This window comes from Protopterus annectens, chromosome 1.part2 (genome assembly GCF_019279795.1).
Source record: "Protopterus annectens isolate FY-2018-M chromosome 1.part2, PAN1.0, whole genome shotgun sequence".
NCBI lineage: Eukaryota > Metazoa > Chordata > Ceratodontiformes > Protopteridae > Protopterus > Protopterus annectens.
Genome location: NC_056727.1, coordinates 1,209,618,416 through 1,209,644,243, shown reverse-complemented (window position 1 = coordinate 1,209,644,243; position 25,828 = coordinate 1,209,618,416). Strand labels below are relative to the sequence as shown.

Genomic DNA, 25,828 nt, shown 5'->3' with positions numbered 1-25,828 from the left:
GCAACCAGGTCAACTACTGATAAGAACGGACAACACCACAGTTATGTGGTACATAAACAAGCAGGGAGGAACGCATTCATACCCTCTACGCAGACTGGCCATGTCACTTTGGTACAGGGCCATGGACTTACAAATCGAGCTACAAGCACAGTACCTGCCAGGCAAGGAGAACACGCTGGCAGACATCCTAAGCAGAAATATGACAGATCCACACGAATGGAAGTTGCATCCAAAAGTTTTTACAGAGATAATCCAAGCATGGGGAGGGCCAGACATAGATCTCTTTGCCTCCCACAAAAATCACCAATTGACAAAATTCTGCTCAAGGAATTTTCATCCAAAGGCCTGGAGAGTGGACGCTCTCTCTTTCAGCTGGACATCAAGGACAGTTTATGCCTTCCTACCTCTTCCTCTGCTACCCAAAGTTCTACTGAAAACCAAAGCAGACAGACCAAAGATGATTCTCATTGCTCCAGACTGGCCAAGACGGCACTGGTACCCACTCCTGAGGAGCCTGACGCATTCCCCACCATGGATCCTGCCTCTAATGCCTCTTCTTCTGACTCAACACAGCTTCAAAACTCTTCACAGTCAGCTAAAAACACTCAATCTAGCCGCATGGAAGATTCCTTAGCATCACAGCAGACCCTACTCTCCAAGGAGGTGCAGGATGTCATTTTGGAGGCCAGAAGGCCGTCAACTAGAAAAGCTTACTCCGCAAAATGGAAATGGTTTTGTGTCTGGAATGAGAAAAAGGGCCAGGATCCCGGAAAACTGAATTTATCTCAAATACTACAGTATCTTGCTGAGCTGCTAAGCAGTGGACTTTCATTCTCCTCCATCAAAATCCATGCCTCAGCCATTTCTGCAGAATACAACACTGATCCACCCTTATTCTCTCACCCTCTCTTAAGACAGTTCCTCAGAGGGGCTAAGAATCTCAGACACCCAAGGAAGCAACCAATACCTGCCTGGGATCTCAGTTTCATTCTGGAGAAACTGACCTTGCCTCCCTTTGAGCCAGCTGCCTCATCAGATTTGCAATATTTGTCCTGGAAAACAGTTTTCCTTCTGGCTATTACCTCAGCTCGTAGAGTTTCAGAATTACAAGCTCTCATGGCTGTGCAGCCTTTTATCATCTTCCATCAGGACAGAGTTTCCTTACGAACCAGCCTGTCTTTTATTCCCAAAGTGGTATCCAGGGTAGCTTTGAATCAGGCCATACACTTACCTACCTTTTATCCTAATCCTCAAAACAAAGGGGAAATATTACTACATTCCTTGGACGTCCATAGACAACTTCGTTATTATTTGGACAGAACAAAGCCTTTCAGAAAATCGGAACAGCTCTTTGTGTCCTATGCTGTAGGATCTCAAGGTAAACCAATTTCCAAACAGACAATCTCAAAATGGATAGCCCACTGCATACGTTTTTGCTATTTCTTTCATGGCAAAACGGTACCTACAGGCATCAGATCTCACTCCACAAGGGCCACAGCTACCTCTGCAGCCTTCCTCAGAGGAGTTCCTACCAAAGATATTTTGGAAGCTGCCACATGCACTACCACCTACCATTATACTCCAAAACCAGAGCAGGCTTTGCCACTGCAGTCTTACAGGGCATCCTGGCTCCTCCTAGCTCCACCTACTGCCTACCACCCCTTTCTTAGCTTTGGGATTCTACCCATCTGTTATGACTGCAGCTGTATGCACGATGAACATAGTACAGTTTTGTACCTACCATAAATGTAGATGTTCGAGTGCTAATACAGCTGCAGTCCAGGTTTCCCTCCCTCCTTCCCCTCTTGGAGCAGGCCTATTGGCTAACACCTCCTCATACAACTGATAGGGGTTTTCTTTTATGGTGCATTTGCTTGCAACTACTGTATTTTGATTATATTGCATTGCTTTCTTACACATTTTTATGTATTGCCTTCTTTCTGGGGGCACCTGACATCTGGGGCAAGAAAAACTGAAGAAAATGGCGTTGGCTGGTTCCTTTATACCCCTGTCGCACTGACGTCAGGGAAGAAGCGACGACAACCGACGCCGGACCAAGACTTTGGAATTCGGCCGACCGAGGACCCGCCTGACGGCAGGAGAACCCATCTGTTATGACTGCAGCTGTATTAGCACTCAAACATCTACATTTATGGTAGGTACAAAACTGTACTTTCCTTTGGAAGAAGGCCAAGGAGGCGCTCTGCTTGACATGTATGGGCAGTTTATTCCAGACTCTGGGGAGTCTCTGGGTCAGGAACCTATCCCTCCAGCATGTTTTGTTTATTGTGATGAGGTTTAGATCCCTGGAGCGTGTGGCTCTGAGGGATTGGGATTTCTTTAAGTGTAGCATGTCTAACAGCTCTGGGTTTGACATGGCCTTGTATGTTAAGCAGAGATTGCCTCTGAGTAGACGATATGCGACAGAGTATAGCTGGAGTTTTTTAAGGTGGTCAGCATAGGGCATCTGCTTTAGGCCTCTGATTATTTTAGTGAGGTATTTCTGCGTCCTTTCCAGTTGTTGCAGATGTCTTGAGAGGTACATACCAAATCGGGCGTTGTAGTCTATAATGGGTCTAATGAGGGATGAGTACAGTGGGGCAATCACCTCCTTTTTTCTGGATGGAAAGCCCTTAGTGATGAGGTGTGCCACATAGAAGGATTTCCTGACTGTTGTGGCGATTGAAGATGAGACCACTGTCCACCTGTGTCCCCAAGTCTTTTATCACACTTTCGGTGTTTAGTGTACTGCCACCTATGTGGTAATTCATGGATATATGTTTTTTTTCCCCAAAAGGGATAACTATACATTTCTTGGCATTGAGCTTGAGCCCATGGCTCTGGCACCAAGCATCTGTTTCTGTAAGGCCCTTTTTTAGAGTATCCACATAATTTGGGGATTCAGTAATGGCTCCCAGTTTGCAGTCATCTGCAAACTATGTTAGCCAGAGTCCCTTAGTGTTGGCCTGTACTTCAGAGAAGTAGATGCCAAACTGTAGCGGTCCCAGGACTGAACCCTGAGGTACTCCACTTGTCACTTGTCTGGAGCTGGATTTGGAGTCAGCTACTTTCAGTGTGGGTTCTGTCAGTAAGCCAGTTGGCAACCCATCGAGTGACGTAGGGATTAATGCCCATCTTAGTAAGTTTATCTATAATTCCAGAGTGGGGGATGGTGTCAAAGGCCTTGGCGAGGTCCAGGTAGGCTGTGTGGACTGCCTTACCCTCATCCACGTCTCTGGAGAATGATTTGAAGAAGTCCCTCAGGTTCAGGTGACAAGATCGGCCCTTCAAGAACCCAAACTGGATGGGGTCCAGTGTTTGAAGGTTGCCAATGTCTTCGTTTTTGTATATGAGCATTGACTGCGGTGGTGGTGCTGCGGTAGCGTTGTTGCCTCACAGTTAGACATTGCCCGTTTGATTCTCAGAGCATCTTCTGTGTGGCAACATGCGTGAATGGGCGTTCCTTCGTTGAAGGTTGTGCATTAGGCCCAGCAAGCCAGTAGGTAAAAATCTACTGCCAATCATTAGCGGACCGGAGTTGCGCTGTGGCAACCCCTAAACGGGATAAGCCGAAAGACACAAACAAACATGTAGATGCATGGAATCAGGAATACCTGACTGGACAAAATTATCCTCCACAAGGAAGAGAGTAAACCTGTGTCTGGTGGGCATCTGCAATAAATAAACTATATAACAAAAGCAAAAAATTGCTGTCCAGGAACAAGAAAGGAGCAGGTGCCCAATTGGAAGCAATCTCTCCTTAACATAAACAAGCAAATACGAGCACTAGTGAAAGCCTCTAAAGCTAACTTTGAATCTAAATTGGCCACATCTACTAGAGACCGTCATAAGGCCTTCTGCACATATGTCCGTAATCTCAAAGGAAGCGCCCAGATTTGTTCAGAACTGCTGGTCAGGAACACCACATACACAAATGCTGTAGATATAGCCAATCTACTGGCTGACAGATACAGCAAAAACTTCTCCCCTCTGTCCCCCCCATCAGTAAATCAGGACATCCCCAATACCTGCCCCTCACCCCTTATCTCTAGGGAACAGGTCATCACTGCCTTCTCAAAGGCAAAAAAATACAGCCTCCATGGGACTCGATAACATCCCAGACTGCATCGTTTATGAACTCAGGCATGAACGTGCAGCACCATTAGGCACCCTCTTCAACCAAAGCCTGAGTACCGGTTTTGTCCCAGCCAAGTGGAGGACAGCCACTGTTATCCCTTTGCACAAAGGTGGAGCGTCTAACAATGCACAAAGGTGGAGCGTCTAACAATCCAGGAAATTATAGACCCATCAGCCTAACTAGCCTGATCTGCAAGGCCATGGAACGGATTATCATGGACCTCATTAACCGGGACATAGGCAACCTCCAAACACACGACCCCACACAGTTTGGCTTTGTCAAGGGGAGGTTATGTCTATTAAATCTGATCTATTTTGAGATGGTCACCAAAGCCATGGACGAGGAGAAGACTGTGCACACCACCTAACTTGATCTGGCCAAAGCCTTTGACACTATTCCCCTCTCAGGCATAGTAGATAAACTCTGTCAACTAGGCATCAATCCATATGTTATCAGGTGAGTAGCAAACTGGCTGACAGAACCCACCTAATCAAAATAGGGGAAGATACCTCAAGCAGTAGACCCATAACAAGCGGCGTACCCAAAGGATCGGTCTTGAGGGGCCTCTGTTATTTGGGATCTACTTCTCTGAGGTGCAGGCCAAAACCAGTGGGCTATGGCTGACTGTTTGCAGATGACTGCAAGCTGAGAGCAGTCATAATTCCCCAAGTGATGTGGATGTCTTTCAAGAGGGTTTCACTCAAGCAAATGTCTGGTGCCAGAAACATGGCCTCAAGCTGAATGCCAAAAAATGCATCATCATTCCCTTTAGGGAGAGTGACATCCCCACATATTATCACATTAATAACAATGTCCTAAGTACACAATCAGTAGTGAGGGATTTGGGCACCCAGGTTGATAGCAACCTGACTTTTGACCACCATGTTGCTTCGGTTGTACAGAAAGCTTTCTACATGGCCCACCTCATAAGGAAGGGTATCTCATCCAGGGACAAAGAGGTTATAACATCCCTGTATTCTTCCCTGACAAGGCCAATTATTGAGTACAATGCCCCTTCATCATATACCTCACTAAGCGCATGCAGCAGCTGGAGAGACCACAGAGGTTCTGCAACAGGAGAATCCAGGGCCTCAACCATCTACCCACACAGGTAGGCTAAAAGCCCTGATGTTCATCGTGCATACAGCTGCAGTAATCACAGGCGGTCCCTCGGTCGGCCGAATTCCAAAGTCTTGGTCCGGCGTCGGTTGTCGTCGCTTTCTCTTCTGACGTCAGTGAGGCCAGAGTATATAAGACACAGCCGACGCCATGTTCTTCAGTCTTTTTTGCCGTGCGGTGCCCGAAGCAGAAGCAGTTCGCAAGTGCCGGTCGGCCAGCTCCTGAATTACGAATATTTTGGAAACCGAAGTCTTCATTAAAGCTAAGTACCCCGTTGGGGAAACTTTTCTTGCCTCAGACCGATGTCAGAAAAAGTTAATAATTGTATTTCTTGTGGGAAGCAAATACCGCATAAGGATTTCCATTCCCTCTGCATACCTTGTTTGGGCCCAGACCACGACGTCTCGGGCTGTCGCTTTTGCGCTACCTTCAATAAACGCACTATTAAGCGTCGGGCGGAGTTCGCCCAGCACTACTTTGGTAAAGCTTTTGATTATAAAATGTCGTCGGACACTCCAACTACCGTTTTGTCCAAAAAACGCAAGGAAAAGGACCGACACCACGCCAAAACAGGCTACACGTGGTCCGGTTCTCACTGAGACGCCTTTGCAGTCCCTGACTACCGACGACACTCCTTTGGCGGTGTCCTCTGTACCCGAGGCCACTGGGACCTCGGCCCTTTCCCAGACTACAACCGAAGCCTTTGCTAATGTTGAACCTACTAATGTGGACAGGTCCACCTCCACCCATGGTGTATTTAGGCCCTCATCTTCTTTTTCAATGAAGGCCTTTACTAAATCCAAAGCAGCCAGGCATCCCACGAGGCCTGTTGCACAGGGCCCATCTCCAGGTCCCATGCCTAAAAAAAAACAGATGCTTAAAATGGCTGAGGATTTAATTACTCTTATCAGAGGTTCTCAACCCCCTCCAGACAAGAGACCCAGAGTGGAGGAAGATTCTCCCAACATTCTGATGCAGAGGAACACTCTTACTCTCCTTTTGAGGATTCGGATGCAGAACAGTCCATTCCTTCTGTATCCCCTCCTGAGGATTTTTCCTTTGGGGAAACCTTGCACACCTTGAGGGAACACTTCCATTGGGAAGGCCAAGACTTTTCAGATTCCAAGAAAAGACTTGGGGAATTTCTTTTGTTACCTCAACACAGACCTCTGGCTATATCCCCTGTTTTGGACATACTGGATGATGTCTATTCAGAGGCTTGCCTTAACCCGGATTCTCTGCCTCCTGCACCAGTCAAACCTGATAGGTATTACAGAGTACCCAGCTCTCACCAATTTCTCTTCAAAAGCCATAATGCTGACCCTGAAACTATTTCACAAGGCCCCAAGGGATTGAAGGCCTCCACTGCCAAGAATCCACTTCCTGCAGAAAGGGAATCAAGATCTTTAGAAAGGTGGGGTAAAAAGGTATATACCTCGGCCACCCTAGCCATGAGGGCCTTAAACTGTCAGTTTCATATGATTAAATATCAACAGTACCTGTTATCACAATTAAGGAACAAAATATCTCAACCTGAACAACCAGATTTAAAAGAGTTACAGGATATGATGCGTAGTGCGGAGCAAGTGGGTAAACACACCTTACAATGTGGTTATGATGCCCTAGAGGCTTCAAGTAGAGCGGCTGCTACGGGATCAGTCATTCGTAGACATGCTTGGCTTAGAGAACAAAACTTGCCTGATCATGTGAAAGCTAAACTTCTAGATGCTCCTTTACAAAAGGATATGCTGTTTGGTACTAATACTGAGGAGATATTACGGAAAATGGAAGAAAAAGCCAAATCCATGCAAACTGTCAAAACCTTTTTCCAGGTCCAACCACCACGTTTTAGCAGAAATTGGCCTTCAAAGAACTGGTCCTTTCCAGCCACTGACAAGCCCCAAAGAGGTAGGTACAGACGCACAAGGGGCAGAGGGCAATCACAGGGACCATATAGAGGACGACAATGGCAAACTCCAGCACCAAGAGGTGGCAAGGACAGTGCACAACAATACAGGAAGCAAACCCATGACTCCCTCATTTCCATGCCAAGCACGTCTCAGCTGGCAGCACCTTTGGGAGGAAAGCTAGCATTATTTGCAAACAATTGGCATATTGTCACGACAGACAAATGGATCCTGGACATTATAAACAGAGGCTACAAATTTCATTTCCACACTCTTCCAAAAATGAGAGGCATGCCAAACCTGCCACAGAATCAAAGGGCAGAGGCACAACTACAAATTTCAAAGCTCTTAAACATGAGAGCTATTCAAGAGGTACCTTCTCACGAACAAGGTCAAGGTTTTTATTCAAGGCTTTTTCTGGTACCAAGGAAAGGAACCGACTGGAGACCCACTTTGGACTTATCCATCCTAAACACATTTCTACTCGTACCAAAATTCAAGATGCTCACATTACAGCAACTTCTTCCCATGCTGGGCAAGGAGTTTTGGCTGGTAACATTGGACCTCAAGGAGGCATACCTGCATGTCCCAATCAGACAAAGCTGCAGAAGATACCTCAGATTTCTTGCAGGTTCAATCCACTATCAATTCTCTGCATTGCCCTTTGGCTTATCTACTGCGCCCAGAGTATTCACAAAGTGCCTGGCATCAGTGATTGCTTACTGCAGACTTCAAGGGATACAAATTTACCCTTATTTGGACGACTGCCTGATCCAGGCGGACAGCAAGCACATACTTCTGGAACATCTGACATATGTGACATGGCTATTGCATGCCCTGGGATACACAATCAACAAAGAGAAATCAAGACTAACACCATCTCAGAAAATAACCTTCCTGGGTGCCAACTTGAACACAAACACCCAGATGGCCTATCTTACGCCAGAAAAACAAGGGCAACTATCTCAGTACTTCAAAATACTAGCAAAAAGTACCAGGCTTACTGCAAGGAAAATCCTGCAGGCTCTGGGATTCATGGCATCTTGCATTCTTTTAATCCCATGTGCAAAGCTGCATATGAGGAAACTTCAATGGTACCTAAAAAACCTATGGTCTCAACACAGTCACAGTTTGGAAACAATACTACCAATTATTCCATGTTTGCAAAAGGAATTTTTATGGTGGGCCCAAGCATGTCAAGCAAACACAGGCCTCCCATTCTGCAAGCCTCAGGCAGAGCAATTTATCACAACAGACGCCTCAGATTACGCTTGGGGGGTGCACATGACGGACAGGTGCATCCAGGGCAAATGGTCCCAAAAAGAAAATCACCTCCACATCAATCAAAAAGAAATGCTAGCAGTAATAAATGCAATTACAGCTTTCAAGGACTTCCTGCATCCAGGACAATTACTCATAAGAACAGACAACACCACAGTAATGTGGTACATAAACAAACAAGGAGGAACACATTCATACCCCTTGTGCAGACTAGCCATGACCCTTTGGAACTTGGCTCTGGAATGGCAAATCGAACTTCAAGCACAGTACCTGCCAGGATTGGAAAACACACTGGCAGACAAATTAAGCAGAAATATGACAGATCCACACGAATGGAAGTTACATCCGCAGGTGTTTGCAGAAATAACCCAAGTGTGGGGGAGGCCAGACATGGATCTTTTTGCCTCACACAGGAATCATCAATTGGAAAGGTTTTGCTCGAGGACCTTTCATCCAAAGGCCTGGAGAGTTGACGCCCTTTCATTCAGTTGGACAGCATGGACAGTTTATGCATTCCCACCTCTGCCTCTTCTGCCCAAGGTACTTTTGAAAGCAAGAGCAGACAGACCGAAGATGATACTGATTGCTCCAGATTGGCCAAGGCAACACTGGTACCCATTGCTGAGGAGCCTAACACATACTCCTCCCTGGTCCCTGCCTCTAATGCCACTTCTACTGACTCAGCACAGTTACAAAACTCTCCACAGTCAGCTGAAAACACTCAATCTCGCTGCATGGAAAATTCCTTAACACCACAACAGACCCTACTCTCCAAGGAGGTGCAGGATGTCATTTTGGAGGCCAGAAGACCATCAACTAGGAAAGCTTATTCCAAAATGGAAGCGGTTTTGTTCTTGGAATGCGAAAAAGGCCAGGACCCTAGAAAACTGAACTTGCCCCAGGTATTACAATATCTAGCTGAGCTGCTGAACAGTGGACTTTCATTTTCTTCCATAAAAATCCATGCCTCAGCTATTTCTGCAGAATACAACACGGATCCTCCTTTATTTTCTCACCCACTTTTACGACAGTTCCTCAGAGGGGCTAAGAATATTAGACCACCAAGGAAACAACCAATACCAGCCTGGGATCTTAATTACATACTAGAAAAATTAACATTGCCCCCTTTTGAACCAGCTGCCTCAACAGATTTGCAGTATTTGTCCTGGAAAACTGCCTTCCTTCTAGCTATCACTTCAGCTCGCAGAGTTTCAGAATTACAGGCCCTCATGGCGGTGCAGCCCTTTCTCATTTTCCATCAACATCAGGGTCTCCCTTCGTACCAACCCATCATTTATGCCTAAAGTGGTATCTAGGGTAGCTTTAAATCAAGCCATACACCTTCCTACTTTTTACCCCAATCCGCAAAACAAAGGGGAAAGGCTGCTACATTCCTTAGACATCCATAGGCAGCTACATTACTATTTGGACAGAACAAAGTCCTTCAGGAAATCAGAACAACTCTTTGTGTCCTATGCTGTAGGGGCTCAAGGGAAGCCAGTTTCCAAGCAGACTATTTCAAAGTGGATAGGCCACTGCATACGGTTTTGTTATTCTTATCATGGGAAATCTGTTCCTACAGGTATCAGATCACACTCCACCAGGGCCACAGCTACCTCTACAGCCTTCCTCAGAGGAGTTCCTACCAAAGATATTCTGGAGGCAGCCACTTGGAGTTCTGTACATACCTTCACAAAACACTACCACCTGCCCTTATATTCCAGAACAAGAGCAGGCTTTGCCACTGCTGTTTTGCAGGGCATTCTGGCTCAACCCAGTTCCTCCTAGTACCTACCACCCTGTGCGTAGCTTTGGGATTCTACCCATCTGTGATTACTGCAGCTGTATGCACGATGAACATAGTACAGTTTTGTACCTACCATAAATGTAGATGTTAGAGTGCTAATACAGCTGCAGTACAGGTTTCCCTCCCTCCTTCCCCACTTGGTAAAGGCATGGGGCCTAACAACCTCTTCATACAGCCTGACTGGGTTATCCTTCTAAGGTTCATTTGCTTGCAACCACTGTTTTTGGATTATATTGCATTACATGCATACGCATATAAGCATAATTTATGTATTGCCTTCTTTTGGGGGGCACCTGACATCTGGGGCAAGAAAGACTGAAGAACATGGCGTCGGCTGTGTCTTATATACTCTGGCCTCACTGACGTCAGAAGAGAAAGCGACGACAACCGACGCCGGACCAAGACTTTGGAATTCGGCCGACCGAGGGACCGCCTGACGACAGAAAACCCATCTGTGATTACTGCAGCTGTATTAGCACTCGAACATCTACATTTATGGTAGGTACAAAACTGTACTTTCTGGTTAAATGATTAGCAAATGCTGCTCCTGGCAGTGGACCCATTAGCCTTCACAGTCAAACATTAGTAACCGTTTTGGAAAGTGGAGAAGGTTTTGGGTAAAAGTAGCTCACTTTACTAGGTAATCAGTTGATCACAGTCAAACATTAGAGATTTACTAGTCAGAAAAATAGTTACAATGGGGAGGCATGCTATATGGGAAAGCAGCTAACTTTGCTATTACTTGATCATACTTAAAAGTTTGTTGATATGACTTGTCAAGGAAGGAGCAGTGTGGTGCGAGTGTGAAGAACAAGTAGGACTACAGTACTGTGACTATTAGATGTACTTATATTCACTTTCTTCAGTATTCATAACCTGGGGTGATCTCCCACCAAAAAGGGACACAGCGTGGGCCAGTATACGAACGTCTGGTACTACTCAACAGTACGTGGTACATCACATGTAGGCTGCAGTCGGATGTAGACCATAAAAGTGATGTACGCATGTACCATCCACAGAAATTTTCTGTAGCCAGTCAGAATGCCATTCCACCTCTTGGTCTGATCGTTTCAGTGATTGTGACTTCTTCAGCTTTTTTCAGGTAAGTGCCCCATTGGGGAAAATTTTCTCTTTACTACAGTTTTGGTTATGTCATCTAAAAAGGGCAAGTGCCAGTATGGAAGACAAATTCCACATAAGAGCAGTCATCAACATTATCTTATTTGCTTAGGGCCTAGCCATGACCTTAAGTCCTGTAGCATTTGCCAGTCCTTCATACCCAAGATACTAGAAGCAGGCCGTCTTCTCTTGCTATCCGTTTGCAGAACCAACGGCTTAAGTTGTTAGCTAAACGTAAGGAAGGTAGATCTGGTTTGACGTCAAGCCATTGTAGCACAAGGCCAAGAAACCTTGGCCTGCATCTTCCACTGCACCTCCACCATCAGACGCATCTTCCAAGGTGTTAGTCAACCCGAAGGCATGTCTGACTTCAGGCATGGATTCACAGGCCAAGCCCAATTCTGAGGCCACCTTAACTTCGGCTGCAAGCACGTCTTTGGAGGTAGAGCAGACATCTAATCAGGGTGTCACAGGGGAACCTAGGCTCGTTATTACGGAGGGCCATACGGGGGTGCCACAAACTCTAGTGAGAGAAGAAATTGAGTCAGACACTTTTGAATGCAGGCTTTCGTCTGGTCCTCTGACATTGAATAAAATTATTCCTCCTGCCAAGAAAAAAACGAGCATTTGTTCCCTGCTAAAGAGGCCCATACAGACTGTCAGGCCTTTTCCCGAAGCTTGTTTCAGGCTTTCATGGTACTCAAGCTGCCTTCTTCTCTGCTCCTACTCCTGCTCCCTTCCTTCTCAAAAAAGGATTAGGGACAGTGATGCCTCTGATTTTTCCTCTGATGAAGAGGAATGCTTTGATTACTCAACACAAATTCCCTCTCTTTAGGAGTATGTTTCCCCTGAGGAGGAGTCAAGTCATTGCTGATTGTCCTGTGGAAAAGAGGTAATTTGGTAAAACTTCTGAAAATGAGAGAACACTTTAAGTGGGACACTTCCCAAATTTATGATGTCCAAAACAGATACTGTCAACTTTTACAAGTTGATATCACTAATCCCTCTGTAATTTCACTAGTGTATCCTGCATTTCTGGATGCCTTTTATAATGCTTCCCAAACCCCAAATTCCCAGGCCCTGCCTCCCAAGAAGCTGGACATGCTTCTACAAGGTCTCTGAGCAGTTATTTCTGTAGCTACAGATTAACTGTCTAGGATGCTTCCTTCTACCACCCTTCTCCCATCAGACAGAGAGTAGAACCCTTGAGAGACTGGGAAAAAGGCCTATACTTCAGCTGCTTTGGCTTTCAGGGCCATCCGTTATCAGACACATTTAACTAAGTACTCCTTAGATCTTTTGTCTGAGGCATCAAGCTCCATTTCAGATCTTCCATATTCTGAAGGGAAAATATTCTGAAGGGAAAGCCTTGGCCCTCTCTATCTTGGCATATTCTTCCCATGTGGCAAGACAGTCCATTAAATGCAGCTGTGATGCTGCAGAGACTTGTGCCAGGGCAAATGCTACTGGTTCAGTTCTCTGAAGATTTTCCTGGCTTAGGTTACAACCCCTCCAGGATGACTTCAGTTCTAAATTAATGGATACACCGTTGGATAATTCACCCTTATTTGGTCTGGCAGCAGCTTCTCTCTAAGTCCCTACAAGAAATAAACTAAGGAACTCAAGGAGTTGAAACACATCTTGGTTTCTCCTGTGCCCAGGTTTCATAGGTATTTCCCATCTAAACCTATGTTTGTCCTTGGCAGCAGTCAACATTACTCCAGTAAGACTTTCATAGGTGGCAAGAGACAGCAGAAGCCTAGGGGTTCACAGGTACCCTGTTAACAAAGGCAGTCTTTTCCTGACAAAGCAGGGAGTCTGTGACTACCCTGCAGATGTCTCATTCCCTCTATCCCTTCGCCTTTCAAACCCTCGCATGGTCTGGGAAAGCATCACCCAAGACACCTGAGTTCTTCCATAATCAAAAAAGGATACTTCATAGTTTGGCACCCCCCGGGCATCCCTCAGCAGCTGCCCCGCTGTCCAAAGCTCCTTTGGGAGCTTTGGCAACAGGGCTCTATTCAAAGAGTTCTTCAAACCACAACAGGGAAAAGGCTTTTATTCAGGAATGTTCTTAGTGTTCTGAAAGGATGGCTCCTGGAGACCAATCCTGGATTTATCCCATTGCAACACTTTCTAAAGGAGGCAACCTTTAAGAATGTTGATATTCCAAACTCTATTCCCTCTTATTCTTCTACAGGGGTACATGGCATCTCTAGATAGATGCTTACCTTCACATCCACATTCATCCCATGTTCAGGAAATTCTTAGGTTATTCCAGTGGGTTTCTGTCATTTTCAGTTCTCTGCCTTGCCCTTTGAACTTTCTACAGCTCTGAGGGTGTTCACAAAATGCCTGGCTCCAGTGAATCCACATTACAGGCTTTTGGGTGTCCAGATTTTTCCATACCTGGACGACCTGCTCTTACAGGCTCCAACTCCTCATACTGTACTCCAGAAACTACAGACCACCATTTCTCTCCCTGGAAAACTGCTATTCACAATCAACTTCAAGAAGTCCATCCTCACCCCTTCACCGGACCACATTTTCCTTGGATGTCGAATCCAGACAGACATAATGTCACTTCCACCTCAGAAGGTGCAGGAACCTTTGTTCCTTCTTTCACTCCCTTCTCTACTTGACTCGCAGTACAGCCAGGGAGTTCTTCAGGGTGCTTGGACTCATGGCTTCAACCATTCCCATGGTGCCAGTGGCAAGACTCACATGAGGAAATTTTGGTGGTTCCTCAGATCTGTGTGGATCCAGCATTCTCGCCTACTAGATTACAAAGTTTCCCACGTTCCTTATCTAAAGAAGGAACTGCTCTGGTGGATCCAACAGATGGCCCTAAATCCAGGACTACCTCTTCACTCTCTCACCCCAGTCCTAGAACTCTACCCAAATGCATCAGACATGGGCTGGGGGGGGGGGGGGTCAGTCTTGGGCAGATTTGCAGTTCAGGGAGTTTGGTCTCCCAAGAAACAGAGCACATCAACATCAGGGGAATGCGAGCTTTGCTCCTAGCTCTACAAGCACTTCACCCTCTTCTTTGTCCAGGCTGTCTTGAACTGTCTGCTGGATGATCCTGTAACAGGCTGCTTTTTCTCTATCAGCTTAACACATTGGAAGTAAGAATCATAGGTCTGTCTAGAAAATTACCTGTCTTTTGCTGGAATGATGTTACTAGCATTCATTTCCTGTTCTGTCCATGGTGATATGTCTGAGTTATCTTCAGCACTGAGCTGCATTTAAACCAGTAAAGGAAACACAGTGGTCTTAGGTACACTTTGTACCTAAATGCCCAAGTATAATTCCTAGAAAGCTTTGCTAAGAGCCTTCTTAGTGGGTCTGATATATGGCTTTTTATGGGTCTATATTACAATGTCGAACTCACAGGAGTTTGAATGTTGTGATATCAAACCCATATGTTCGAAATGTGAAAATAGCGAAGCCACAGAACACCGAACCCCCCCCCCCCGGGGAAAAAATCGGTGGGCCTTTTTCGCGACTTTGATATTTCCTCTACTGTGGTGCAATCTCAGAGTTGGTCTGTTTAAGTAGGGGGGGGGGGGCACAGTCCCCCACATTAGTTTAAGTTTAAAGTGTATGTGTTTTGTACCTGAACAGTGAGGTTTTTTCCCTGGGGGAAAAAAATCGCTGTTCTGTGTTTTCGTACTTTTTGGGTTTTGAACTTTCTGGTTCGATATTACATCGTTTGAACTCCTGTGAGTTCGACGATGTAATATAGACCCGCTTTTTATGCATCTGTTCCAAATGCAGTGTTTCAGAGGCATTTCACAGTGGCATTATGGCTTCCTGCATCAGTTCAGTTTCAGTTAGGGACAGGTATACATACAGCATCTCTTTACCATGGGAGTGCAGTGCACTTGTTTGTTTTGAGTGAATTGCATCAGAATAAAAATTTCCAGTATTTCTCTGGAACTAGCAACTTTTCTGTAAATAGATTTATTATTTTGGCCCTCACTCTGCTTGTATGCCTTAAGCACATTACATGAAGGACAAGGGCGTGAATTTCTATTTAAAACTGAAATAATTATATAACCAGGTATCTTAACATTTGTGGTACATTTGCTAGAAAATTTCACATTGTTTTAGTGAAGTAGTATTGTATTAGTAGGAACTCACCGCTCGACTTACAAAGCTATTAGACTGCTAACTTCATAGGTAATTACTAGGCTATCATCTGCAGATCATCACACACCTAGCCAGTAACCAGACGTCAGGATCAAATCCTGTACCTTGCCAACCTGTCTTGTCCTTTTTTGCTTTTGTCATTTGCTTGACATGTGCATGTTACTCTTGTTCTAATTGACAAACACATTGAATGTCATAATCCCACTCATCTTAAGGCATTGCAGGACACTTTGCAAGAGGATAATTGGTTGTTCTTTTGATTTACCAGAGGTGAGGAAAACAGGAGGGTAAACTGTTCAGTGCCTTTCAAAATGTCTGACAAATTGGGTTGGTTTTGTTACCATCAATGTGAGCAGGCCTTTAACACTATACACAAGACTTACTCATGTAGTGTAGTTACTACCTCTTGTGCTTTAATTCTGAATCTCTTTTTAGCCAGAAAGCATTTTGGTATGATTTTATCTACTTTTCATGCAATACCCAAGTATTTTAAGTTAGGTTCTGCTTCTGCATCCAGGGCATCCTTTAGGGTAGCAGACCTAAAGGATATTCTATCAGGGGGTTCCACTGACCTTCTAGGAACAGTATAACATGTGTACTGCAGCTAGAGCACCTTGAACTGACTTAAACCACTTATATGACGTATTCACTGTAACTTCAACACATACCTTTTGCCCATATGACAATGTGGTGCTAGCATTCTGTGGTGATGTTTCCAAAATGCATATTGGGAAAGAGCTGTTGAGAGGTCTTCAGCCCCTGCAGATGTAGTTGGTTTGTGACTGAGGCCTAGTGGAGTGCTGCAAAAATAGTTAGCAAGCTGTTCTTGGACATAGGAATCCCAATACTGCGAATGTTCCAAACCAGAGCTTGCATTTTAAATGTGTATAATGATAGTGAGTACCTCACATAGTTTAAATATTTGCATGCTTTCATTTTATTTTGAAGTATGTATTTAATGGCAAATGGGAGGGGGTTTTCTAGCAGCAAACTGATATCCAGAGTCCTTGGTTCTAATACCTGACAATTTAAATAAGTATAAGGGTCTTAAACTGATATCTTAAGTTGTGCACCATATGCTAATCAGTCTCCTTTGATTTTCCTTGTAGTTAAAGCTATTATTGAACATGAAATAAAGAATGGCATCCCAGCACATAGAATTATACTGGGAGGATTTTCTCAGGTAAGAGTATTATTGCTTTTTGTACAAAAAAAAGTTGAGAAGACCATGCTTTTCAGAAGTATGTTTGACCCTGCCCATATGCATATTTTTTTCTTTTCCTTTTTTTTTCTGTATCTCTCTCTTTTTTTTCCACATGTTATAAAATAAAAAAAAAATAATGTAAGTACTAAGTTGCAGTTCATTTTCATTGGTACAAAAATGCATGTCTGACTTTGACAAAGATGTTTGCATTGGGCAGATTTTGAGATTTCCTTTATTTGATATCCCTGTTTCAGCACAGTTCTAGAAAGTGTGCGCCTCACATGCTTTGGGATATGTTTGACTTTTGCTAGCATACATTTTGCCATGGACTCAACTAGGAGATTACACCCAGTCCTCCTGCTCACCGTTTTCTTTTTATCCAGTCCCTCCTTTCAGATTTTAGTCCTTAATGGTGTGTGTGTGTGTGTGTGTGTGTGTGTGTGTGTGTGTGTGTGTGTGTGTGTGTGTGTGTGTGAGAGGGGGGGGGGGGTAGTTTCTTAACCTGGATAGTATACGGGTCCACATAGGCCCATTTCAGACGCAGCCTGAGTGGTGTGTCTGGCTAAGTGACTTGCTCAGAGCATTAAACTTATTTCTGTGTTTGGTGCCTAAATCACTGAAACTAAATCAGTATTCCTGTGGTCATCACATAGCCAGGGCCCACACCAGCACTTTTTCTGTTGCTTTGTAGTGGTACGCAATGTGACGAACTGCGAGTGCCCGTGATTCAGCACAGCCACCCATCATAGAAGATTGAATAGATCAAGACCTGTATCACCTTATATAAGATAAGATGGCACTCTTGCAGGGACTGGCAGGAGGATTTCTTGTGATTCCAGCAAAAGTCAAGATAGTTTCTGTACTGAATTTTTTAAAATCTGCTGTCTCATTATACTCCCTAGAAACATTTTCCCAGTTACCTCTTTCTTCCCCCTCACACCTTCAACATTTGCGATCTACCTGAGGAAAAATTATTTTTGAAGTTTGCTTGGAGTATAAAAATACCTATGCAAACACTTCCAAAAAAATCCTAAACCTTTTGGATTTTGTTGCGTACTTGGGAGCCATAGATATGTCCTCCCATTGTTCCCCTATAAATGCTTTACCGGTCTCTCTTCCCAATCCTTTCTAACTTCCTCTGATTCTTATAGTTACTGTGCAATATTTTATATGCCCTACTAATTATCCCCTTTTTAACAGCAGCTTCTGTTCTAGATTTGACTAAGTAATCTTCCAAAGCAAGTATTTCACTTACGACTCCCCCATCTTTTTCTTTGCCTCAATTCCTGATAGGGAAGACTGCCTCTAACCTGCAGTTTCAAACTTCTTCTTGGCCTCATCCCACTCTGTTAGTTTTCCCCCTCTAGTTATTTGCTCCCAGTACCTTGGTTCCTTTGCCAATTTCCTCCAGTAAATTCCATCCCCCTCTTACCTATTTTCTATAAAATCTACTTTCTCCTTTACTGTATTGCTTTCTGCAGCTTTATAAATATAGTAATCTGCATGGTGTTATTCTCCGTAAGGATTTGTATCCAGAACCCCACTCTCTACTTATTTCTTGAACTCCCTTCACCTGCTTCATTTTCATCACCACCCCTTTCCACATTGAATTATAGTCTTCTGCTTGTGTTATTTAAGCTTTAACTGTGTAGCTCTAAAATATCCCTTCAGATCAGGTAATCCTAAACCACTTTCCCCCAGCTGTTGCCAGTGGTGAGGATTGAGGCTGCTTGATTACTGGTTGACAGTGGTGGGGTGTCGCTGAATTGGTTGGGAGTGGTGGGATCACCACATCACATACTGGGATTCAGTGGTGTGGATATTGAACTTCTGTAGCCTGTAGACATTAGTCACTAAATAAGGTGTTTGTACTGTCAAGCAGCCACACCTTGAACATTCAGTTTCATATCACAATAGTTTTGTTTGTTTTTTTGTTAGCTTAGTAAGGGAGAGCAGGCAAGAATGTCCGCAGAGGAGTATGGCAAGCTGACAAGGAGTCAGTTGACTGAGATGTGCGAAGCCAAAGGACTGGAGCATACCACTGTGGCTAAAGCAGAAATTATTGTAGCCTTAGTCACAGCTGCATCACAGACCAGCAACCAGGAGGGCAACCAGACTGGCCTTGGGAATGTACAGCTCTCAGAAAATGGACAGTGCAGCTTTGCCTCAGAGGACTTCAAAATCCATCTGGAGTTAGAGACTTGAACTGGAGGCCAAATATTTAGAAATAGAATCAGAGAGAATGTGGCATTTGGAGGCTGAAGAAAATGAGAGACTACGGCAGGAGAAACAAATGGAATTAGAAGCAGCAGAGAGACTAAGACATCTGGAAGCTGAGGAAAATGAGAGACAGAGGCAACATGAAAAGGAGATGCTGACTCTTTGCCAGGGACAATGGAGGTAATGGAGAAGGGAATAACCGAACCCCAGATGCACTAAAAGGTCAGTAAATTTTTTCCATGATATTCAGAGGGTGATAATTTTGATAGCTTTATTCATATGTTTGAAAGAGTATGTAAACAGTGTGTTGACCTAGGGCTCTGGGGTATGGTTCCTGGCCCCCTTATTCCACGATAAAGCTGTAACTGCTGTTTCTAAATTGTCTGATTTTGATTGCTTAAATTATAATGCACTTAAAAATTATTTGTTAGGGTTTTAAGTTAGCACCTGAAGCTTATAGAAAAAAATTTTGTGAGCATAGATACAAGGCATATGAAAGTGTGTGTGAATATATTGCTGAATTAAGCACTTATTTTCATAGGTGGGTGAGTGTGTGTCAGGTCAGCACTTTGTAGGGCTGGCAGACCTTTTGGTGAGGAAACAAGCTCTTGGCACTTTGTCTGAGGACATGAGAAGCTGGTTGGCAGATAGGGAATGCAGTACTACAGATGATTTTGGGAAAAAAGGGAGACCTATACCTAGCAAGCAGGGCATCACTGTACAGGAAATGGATTCCAGGTGCTGCTTATGGGTCCAAGGAAACTCCTGGTGGGCAGCCTAAACTGCCTCAACAGAGTCCGCCAGTAACAGGGAAAGCCACTGGTTCAGGTACACGGTCAGGATCAAGGGTTAAATGTTTTAAATGTAACCGGTGGGGCCATATTAGCATATAGATGTCCACACAGGCAAGATGGGGAACAAAAGATGGGAGAGCCAGTAAGTGGGAATGACAGAATGCCAGCAATAAGTTGTCTCAAGATGACAAGTGTACCAGACTGCCTCAAGAGATCATATCCTGTCTTAGGTGGGAAACAGGTCACTGCTAAGAGAGTGGCAGCCTCTGACCTAACCATTGTGAAGCCTGCAATGGTTAAAGAGGAGCACTACTTGCTTGGGTGGTCTACTCCAGTCAGAGCTTTAGGAGGGACCCCATTCCAAATGCCCTGGGCTAGGGAGGATGTTTAAGGAAGCAAACAAGTAGGTGTGTTTGACTATGTCCTTGCAGATGTCCTGACAGGGAATGATTTTGATACTGCAGTACCTTGTGTGCATGCAGTTGCCCGCAGTCAGGCTTGGAGACGAGCACATGGATCTAGTAGCCTGAGGGAGACCCAGACAGACCACATACTTTAAGCCAGGACTGGTGAGGTGGTTACTTCAGAGAGGGAGCTACCGTGTAGCATTGAGACTTAAGGTGAGCCACAGCTGCTTGTGGGTACTGATATGCCCTTAGACAAAGTGACTGCAAGGGCAGAGGTGAGTAGTAGTAAGTACCCAGGGTGACAGTGAGGCACTGCTGTCAGAGGATACCACACTTCCTGTGGAAGGGGAGCTGGGAAGGGTTACAAAGAGAGAGTTGAGACAGGCTCAGGTCTCGGACCCTACATTACAAGGCTTGAGGGAGGTAGCCAGGAAGGCACCTGATTTTCAAGGAAAGGGGTAATCTGTATACTGGGGCATAGGTGTCCACTCTCTATACAGTAACCCTAACGGAGGGCTAGAGGCTGATAGAGTACAAATGTTGGTAGCGCCTAGAGCTTACTGTCTGGCACTTCTAGCCACAGCCCATGGCATTCCCTTTGCAGGTCATATGGGCATAAAGCGTAGAGAGACCTATTATGCAGAACTTTACTGGCCTGGGATTTCCAGGAATGTAACAGGGTACTGCAGGACCTGTGTGCAGTGCCAAAAGGTAGGCAAGGCAGGAGACAAGGTAAAAGCACTTTTGATGCCTTTGCCTGTGATTGAGGAGCCATTTCACAGGGTAGATATGGATATTGTGGGGCCTCTGAGTACCCCAAGTTCCACAGAAAGAAGTATAGCCTAGTGGTAGCAGATTATGTTTCCAGATACCCTGAGGAGGTGGCTCTGTCCTCCATTGAAGCAGAAAAGGTGGCAAATGCTTTGTTAGAGATTTTCAGCTGGGTAGGTTTCTTTCTAACTCCTTAATCAATCAGAAAATACGCACGGAGGATTCTCAAGTTGAGATACTGTACCCCAAGGCTTCTCCGGGCTTGAATCGCTAAAGAGCTACTAACTTAAAAAAATACACATACAAAGATTGAATTCCAGTTGGCGAACTCAGTCTAGCCGGACAAGCTTCCATGTCAATTTAAGAGGATAAATCCAGTCCTCGAGCTGCGATCTCATATTTTCCTGTTTCAAAAGTTGACGAAAACCACTAAAGTCTTCCTTTTGGTTTTCAAAAGCTTTACTTTTGAAGAATGTCCAACATAGGTAGGTGAGCACTGTGGCAAAAATCTCTGTTTTATTTCAGATGTTCATCATGTTACACTGCTGCAGTCATCACACTTGGGTTATTTGCCGTCAGGCGGTCCTGCAGTCAGCCCGAGTTCCAATGTCTTGGTCCGGCGTCGGTTGCTGTCGCTTCTTCTCTGACGTCAGTGTGACAGGGGTATAAAAGAGGCAGCCGACGCCATTTTCTTCGGTCTTTCTTGCCGCGTGGTGCCCGAAGCAGAAGCAGTTCGCAAGTGCCGGTCGACCGACTCCTGAGATTTTCAAATCGAATTTCAGACCGAAATCTTCAATAAAGCTAAGTACCCTGTTGGGGAACTTTTCTTGCCTCAGTCCGATGTCAGAAAAAGCTAATAATTGCATTTCTTGTGGGAAGCAAATACCTCATAAGGATTTTCATTCTTATTGTATCCCTTGCCTAGGCCCAGACCACGACATCACAGGTTGTCGGTTTTGTGCTAGGTTTAACAAACGAAATATTAAACATCGGTTTGATTTTGCCTGACATTATTTTGGTAGAAAATTTAATTATACCATGCCGTCGGAGCAACCGACGACCGGGATGCATAAAAAGTGCAAAGATAAGGACAGGCAGCCGAGACCCAAACCAGACACTGAGGCCTCTGCTAGGCCAGTCGCCGGTTCTCCAGTTTTCAGTGAGGCGCCTACGCAGCCCCTAACGACCGCTGATTTAGAACCCCAGCCTGCATCCGACTCCCAAGCGGAGATTGCAGGGCCTCCAGAGCCTTTATCTTTACGCCCTTCCGACTCCATGGCTGATGGGGATTCCGGTGCAGTTGAAAGGCCGTCAGTTGCTGAAGATGTTTTCAGACCGACTACACTTACTATTAAATCCTTTGCAAAACTGAAAACTCCATTAAAAGTAAGGAAGCCTGTACAGCAGTCTCCAGTGCAAGGCCCCATGCCTAAGAAACAGATGCTTAAGATGGCCGAAGACTTAATTACCCTAATCAGGGGATGTTCATCGTGTTACCCTGCTGCAGTCATCACACTTGGGTTATCCTGTTGTCAGGCGGTCCCGCAGTCGGCCGGATTTCCAAAGTCTTGGTCCGACGTCGGTTGCTGTCGCCTCATCCCTGACGTCAGTGCGCCAGGGGTACATATATTGCAACCGACGCCATTTTCTTCAGTCTTTCTTGCCGTGCGGTGCCCGAAGCAGAAGCAGTTCGCAAGTACCGGTCGGCCGACTCCTGAGATTTTCGTATTCAGGTTTCAGACCAAAGTCTTCTATAAAGCTAAGTACCCCGTTGGGGAAACTTTTCTTGCCTCAGACTGATGTCAGAAAAAGTTAACAATTGTATTTCTTGTGGGAAGCAAATACTTCATAAGGATTTTCATTCTTATTGTATACCCTGCCTAGGCCCTGATCACGACGTCACTTCTTGTCGTTTTTGTGCTAGATTTAATAAACGCACTATTAAAAGACGATTTGATTTCGCACGACACTTTTTTGGCAGAAAATGTAATTATAACATGCAGTCGGAACTACCGGCGTGCACAAAAAGCGCAGGGATAAGGATCAACAGCCCAGGCCTAAGCCCGATTCCGAGGCCTTGGTTGATCCGGTCTCCGGTTCTGCGATCATCAGTGAGGCTCCGACGCAGCCTCTGACTACCGCAGTTGAGGAACCCGAGACCGCTACGGATATTTTGACGGATTGTACTAGGCCGACGCAGCCTTTTACTTCAGGCCCTACCGATGACTTACCTCCCAAGGATACCGGTACTTCTGAAACACCTTCGCTTTCTGAAGGCGTTTTCAGACCGACGGCTCTTAGTCAAAACGTTTTCAAAATCGAAGACACCTTCCAAATCGAAAAAAGCTTCACTTCAGTCTCCTGTTCAAGGCCCTATGCCTAAGAAACAGATGCTCAAGATGGCTGAAGATCTGATTTCTCTTATCAGGGGTTCCCAGCCTCCTCCAGACAAAAGGCCTAGACAAGAGGAAGAATATGCTTCCTCTGAACAACTGTCTGTTTCTTCGGATTCCTCTGAAGACCAAGACTATTCCTTCTCTCCTTATGAAGATTCTGATGCTGAGGACTCTATTCCCTCAGCTTCCCCTCCAGAAGATTACTCCTTTGGGGAAACTTTACACACTATGAGGGAGCATTTTCACTGGGAAGGTCAGGATTACTCTGATTCCAAGAAAAGGCTCAGAGAGTTTCTTTTATTCCCCCAACACAGACCTGTAGCCATCCCTCCTGTTTTGGACATTGTGGATGATGTTTATTTAGATTCCAGTTTCAACCCTGACTCTCTCTCTGCCTCCTGCCCTGGTCAAGCCTGACAGATATTACAGAGTACCCGATTCCCATAAATTCCTTTACAAAAGCCCAGTAGCTGCCCCAGAGACTATCTCCCAGGGTCCCAAGGGGGCTAAGGCTTCCATGGCTAAAATCCAGTACCTTCTGAAAGGGATTCAAGAGCACTAGACAGATAGGGGAAAAAGGTTTACACCTCAGCCACTTTAGCTATGAGAGCTCCAAACTGTCAATTTCATATGCTTAAGTATCAGCAATTTCTGATCTCTCAGTTAAAACAAAAGATAACAGCCCTTCCTCAACAATCTGAATTGAAAAAAGTACAGGATTTGTTGCACGTCACCGAGCAGGTGGGCAAGCATACCTTACAATGTGGGTTTGATTCTTTGGAGGCCTCCTGCAGAGCAGTGGTCACTGGATCAGTTATACGTAGGCATGCCTGGTTAAAGGAGCAAAGTCTGCCTGAACATGTTAAAGCAAAACTACTAGATGCTCCCTTGCAGCAGGATGTTCTTTTTGGTGTTAAAGCAGAAGAAGTTTTAAAGAAAATGGAAGATAAGGCAAAATCAATGCAGACGGTCAAAGATTTCCTACAGGTACAACCCCCTCGCTTCAGCAGAAACTGGCCAACCAAGAATTGGTCCTTTCCAGCCACTGACAGGCCTCAGAGGGGTAAATACAGGCGCCCAAGGGGCAGAGGACAACCACAAGCTCAGTATAAACCTCACCAATGGACCACTCCAACCCAGAAGGGAGGAGAAGACAGTTCTCAAGCCACCAGAAGGCAAACTCAATGACTTGCACCTCAACTGGCCAAACAAAGCTCTTTTGTCAGCCCCCCTGGGGGGAAAACTAGCATTATTTGTAGGCAACTGGCACATGGTCACAAAGGACAAATGGGTCCTAGACATAATTTTACGAGGATACAGATTCCACTTTCACACCTTGCCAATAAAAAGAGGAATGCCAAACCTGCCACAAAATCAAAGGGCAGAGGCTCAAAAACAACTTACAGCTCTCATGGCCATGAGAGCCATTCAAAGGGTACCAACTCAAGAGCAAGGCCAAGGATTTTACTCGAGGCTATTCCTAGTACCCAGGAAAGAAAATACTTGGAGACCAATTCTGGACCTTTCAATTCTAAACACTTAATTAGAAGTTCCCAAATTCAAGATGCTTAACACTACAGCAGCTACTTCCCATGTTGGGCAAAGACACATGGTTGGTAACATACCTGCATGTCCCTATCAGACAAAGTTGCAGAAGATACCTCCGTTTCATTGCAGGTTCAACCCATTATCAATTCTCTGCACTGCTCTTTGGCTTATCTACTGCACCCAGAGGATTCACAAAATGCCTGGCACCAGTAATTGCATACTGCAGACAAAGAGGAATTCAAATATATCCATACCTGGACGACTGCCTCATCCAAGCAGAAAGAAAAGACATTCTCATACAACATCTGGCTTTTGTGAAGCATCTACTAAATTGTCTGGGGTACACAGTAAACGAAAAGAAGTCAAAACTAGTACCCTCTCAAAAAATGACATTCCTGGGTGCCAGCTTGGACACAACGGCCCAGAAGGCTTATCTTACACCAGACAAGCAATTACAACTGACTCAATATTTCAAGACAATGGCAACAAAGGCCCAATTAACTGCAAGAAAAATTCTGCAGGCTTTGGGCTTCATGGCATCTTGCATTCTGATAATACCATTTGCAAAACTGCATATGAGGAAATTACAATGGTACCTAAAAAGCGTATGGTCTCAACACAGCCACAGCTTGGACACAGTGATCTCTCTCATTCCCTGCCTTCAACAGGAATTTCTCTGGTGGGCACAAGCATATCACCTCAACAAGGGTCAGCCTTTCACCTTGCCCCCTCCCAGGCAAACTATCACAACAGATGCTTCAGACTACGCCTGGGGGGCTCACATGGCAGGGAAATGCATTCAAGGCCTATGGATTGCAGAGCAAAGAAAACTGCACATAAACCAAAAAGAGATGCTAGCTGTACAGAAAGCTCTGACAACCTTCAAGGATCTACTACAGCCTGGACAACTGGCAGTAAAGACAGACAACACCACAGTAATGTGGTACATAAACAAACAAGGG

The 25,828-nt window shown here is 45.0% G+C and overlaps 1 protein-coding gene across 1 annotated transcript in view; it reads left to right on the top strand.

Annotated features, from left to right (window-relative positions):
* The window catches only part of LYPLA2 (lysophospholipase 2), a 794,768-nt gene that overhangs the window by 439,904 nt on the left and 329,036 nt on the right, over positions 1 to 25,828 (top strand). Inside the window, exon 7 of the mRNA XM_044060067.1 lies at positions 16,636 to 16,709. Coding sequence (XP_043916002.1) covers positions 16,636 to 16,709 — 74 coding nt within the window. The remainder of the gene's footprint in view (positions 1 to 16,635; positions 16,710 to 25,828) is intronic.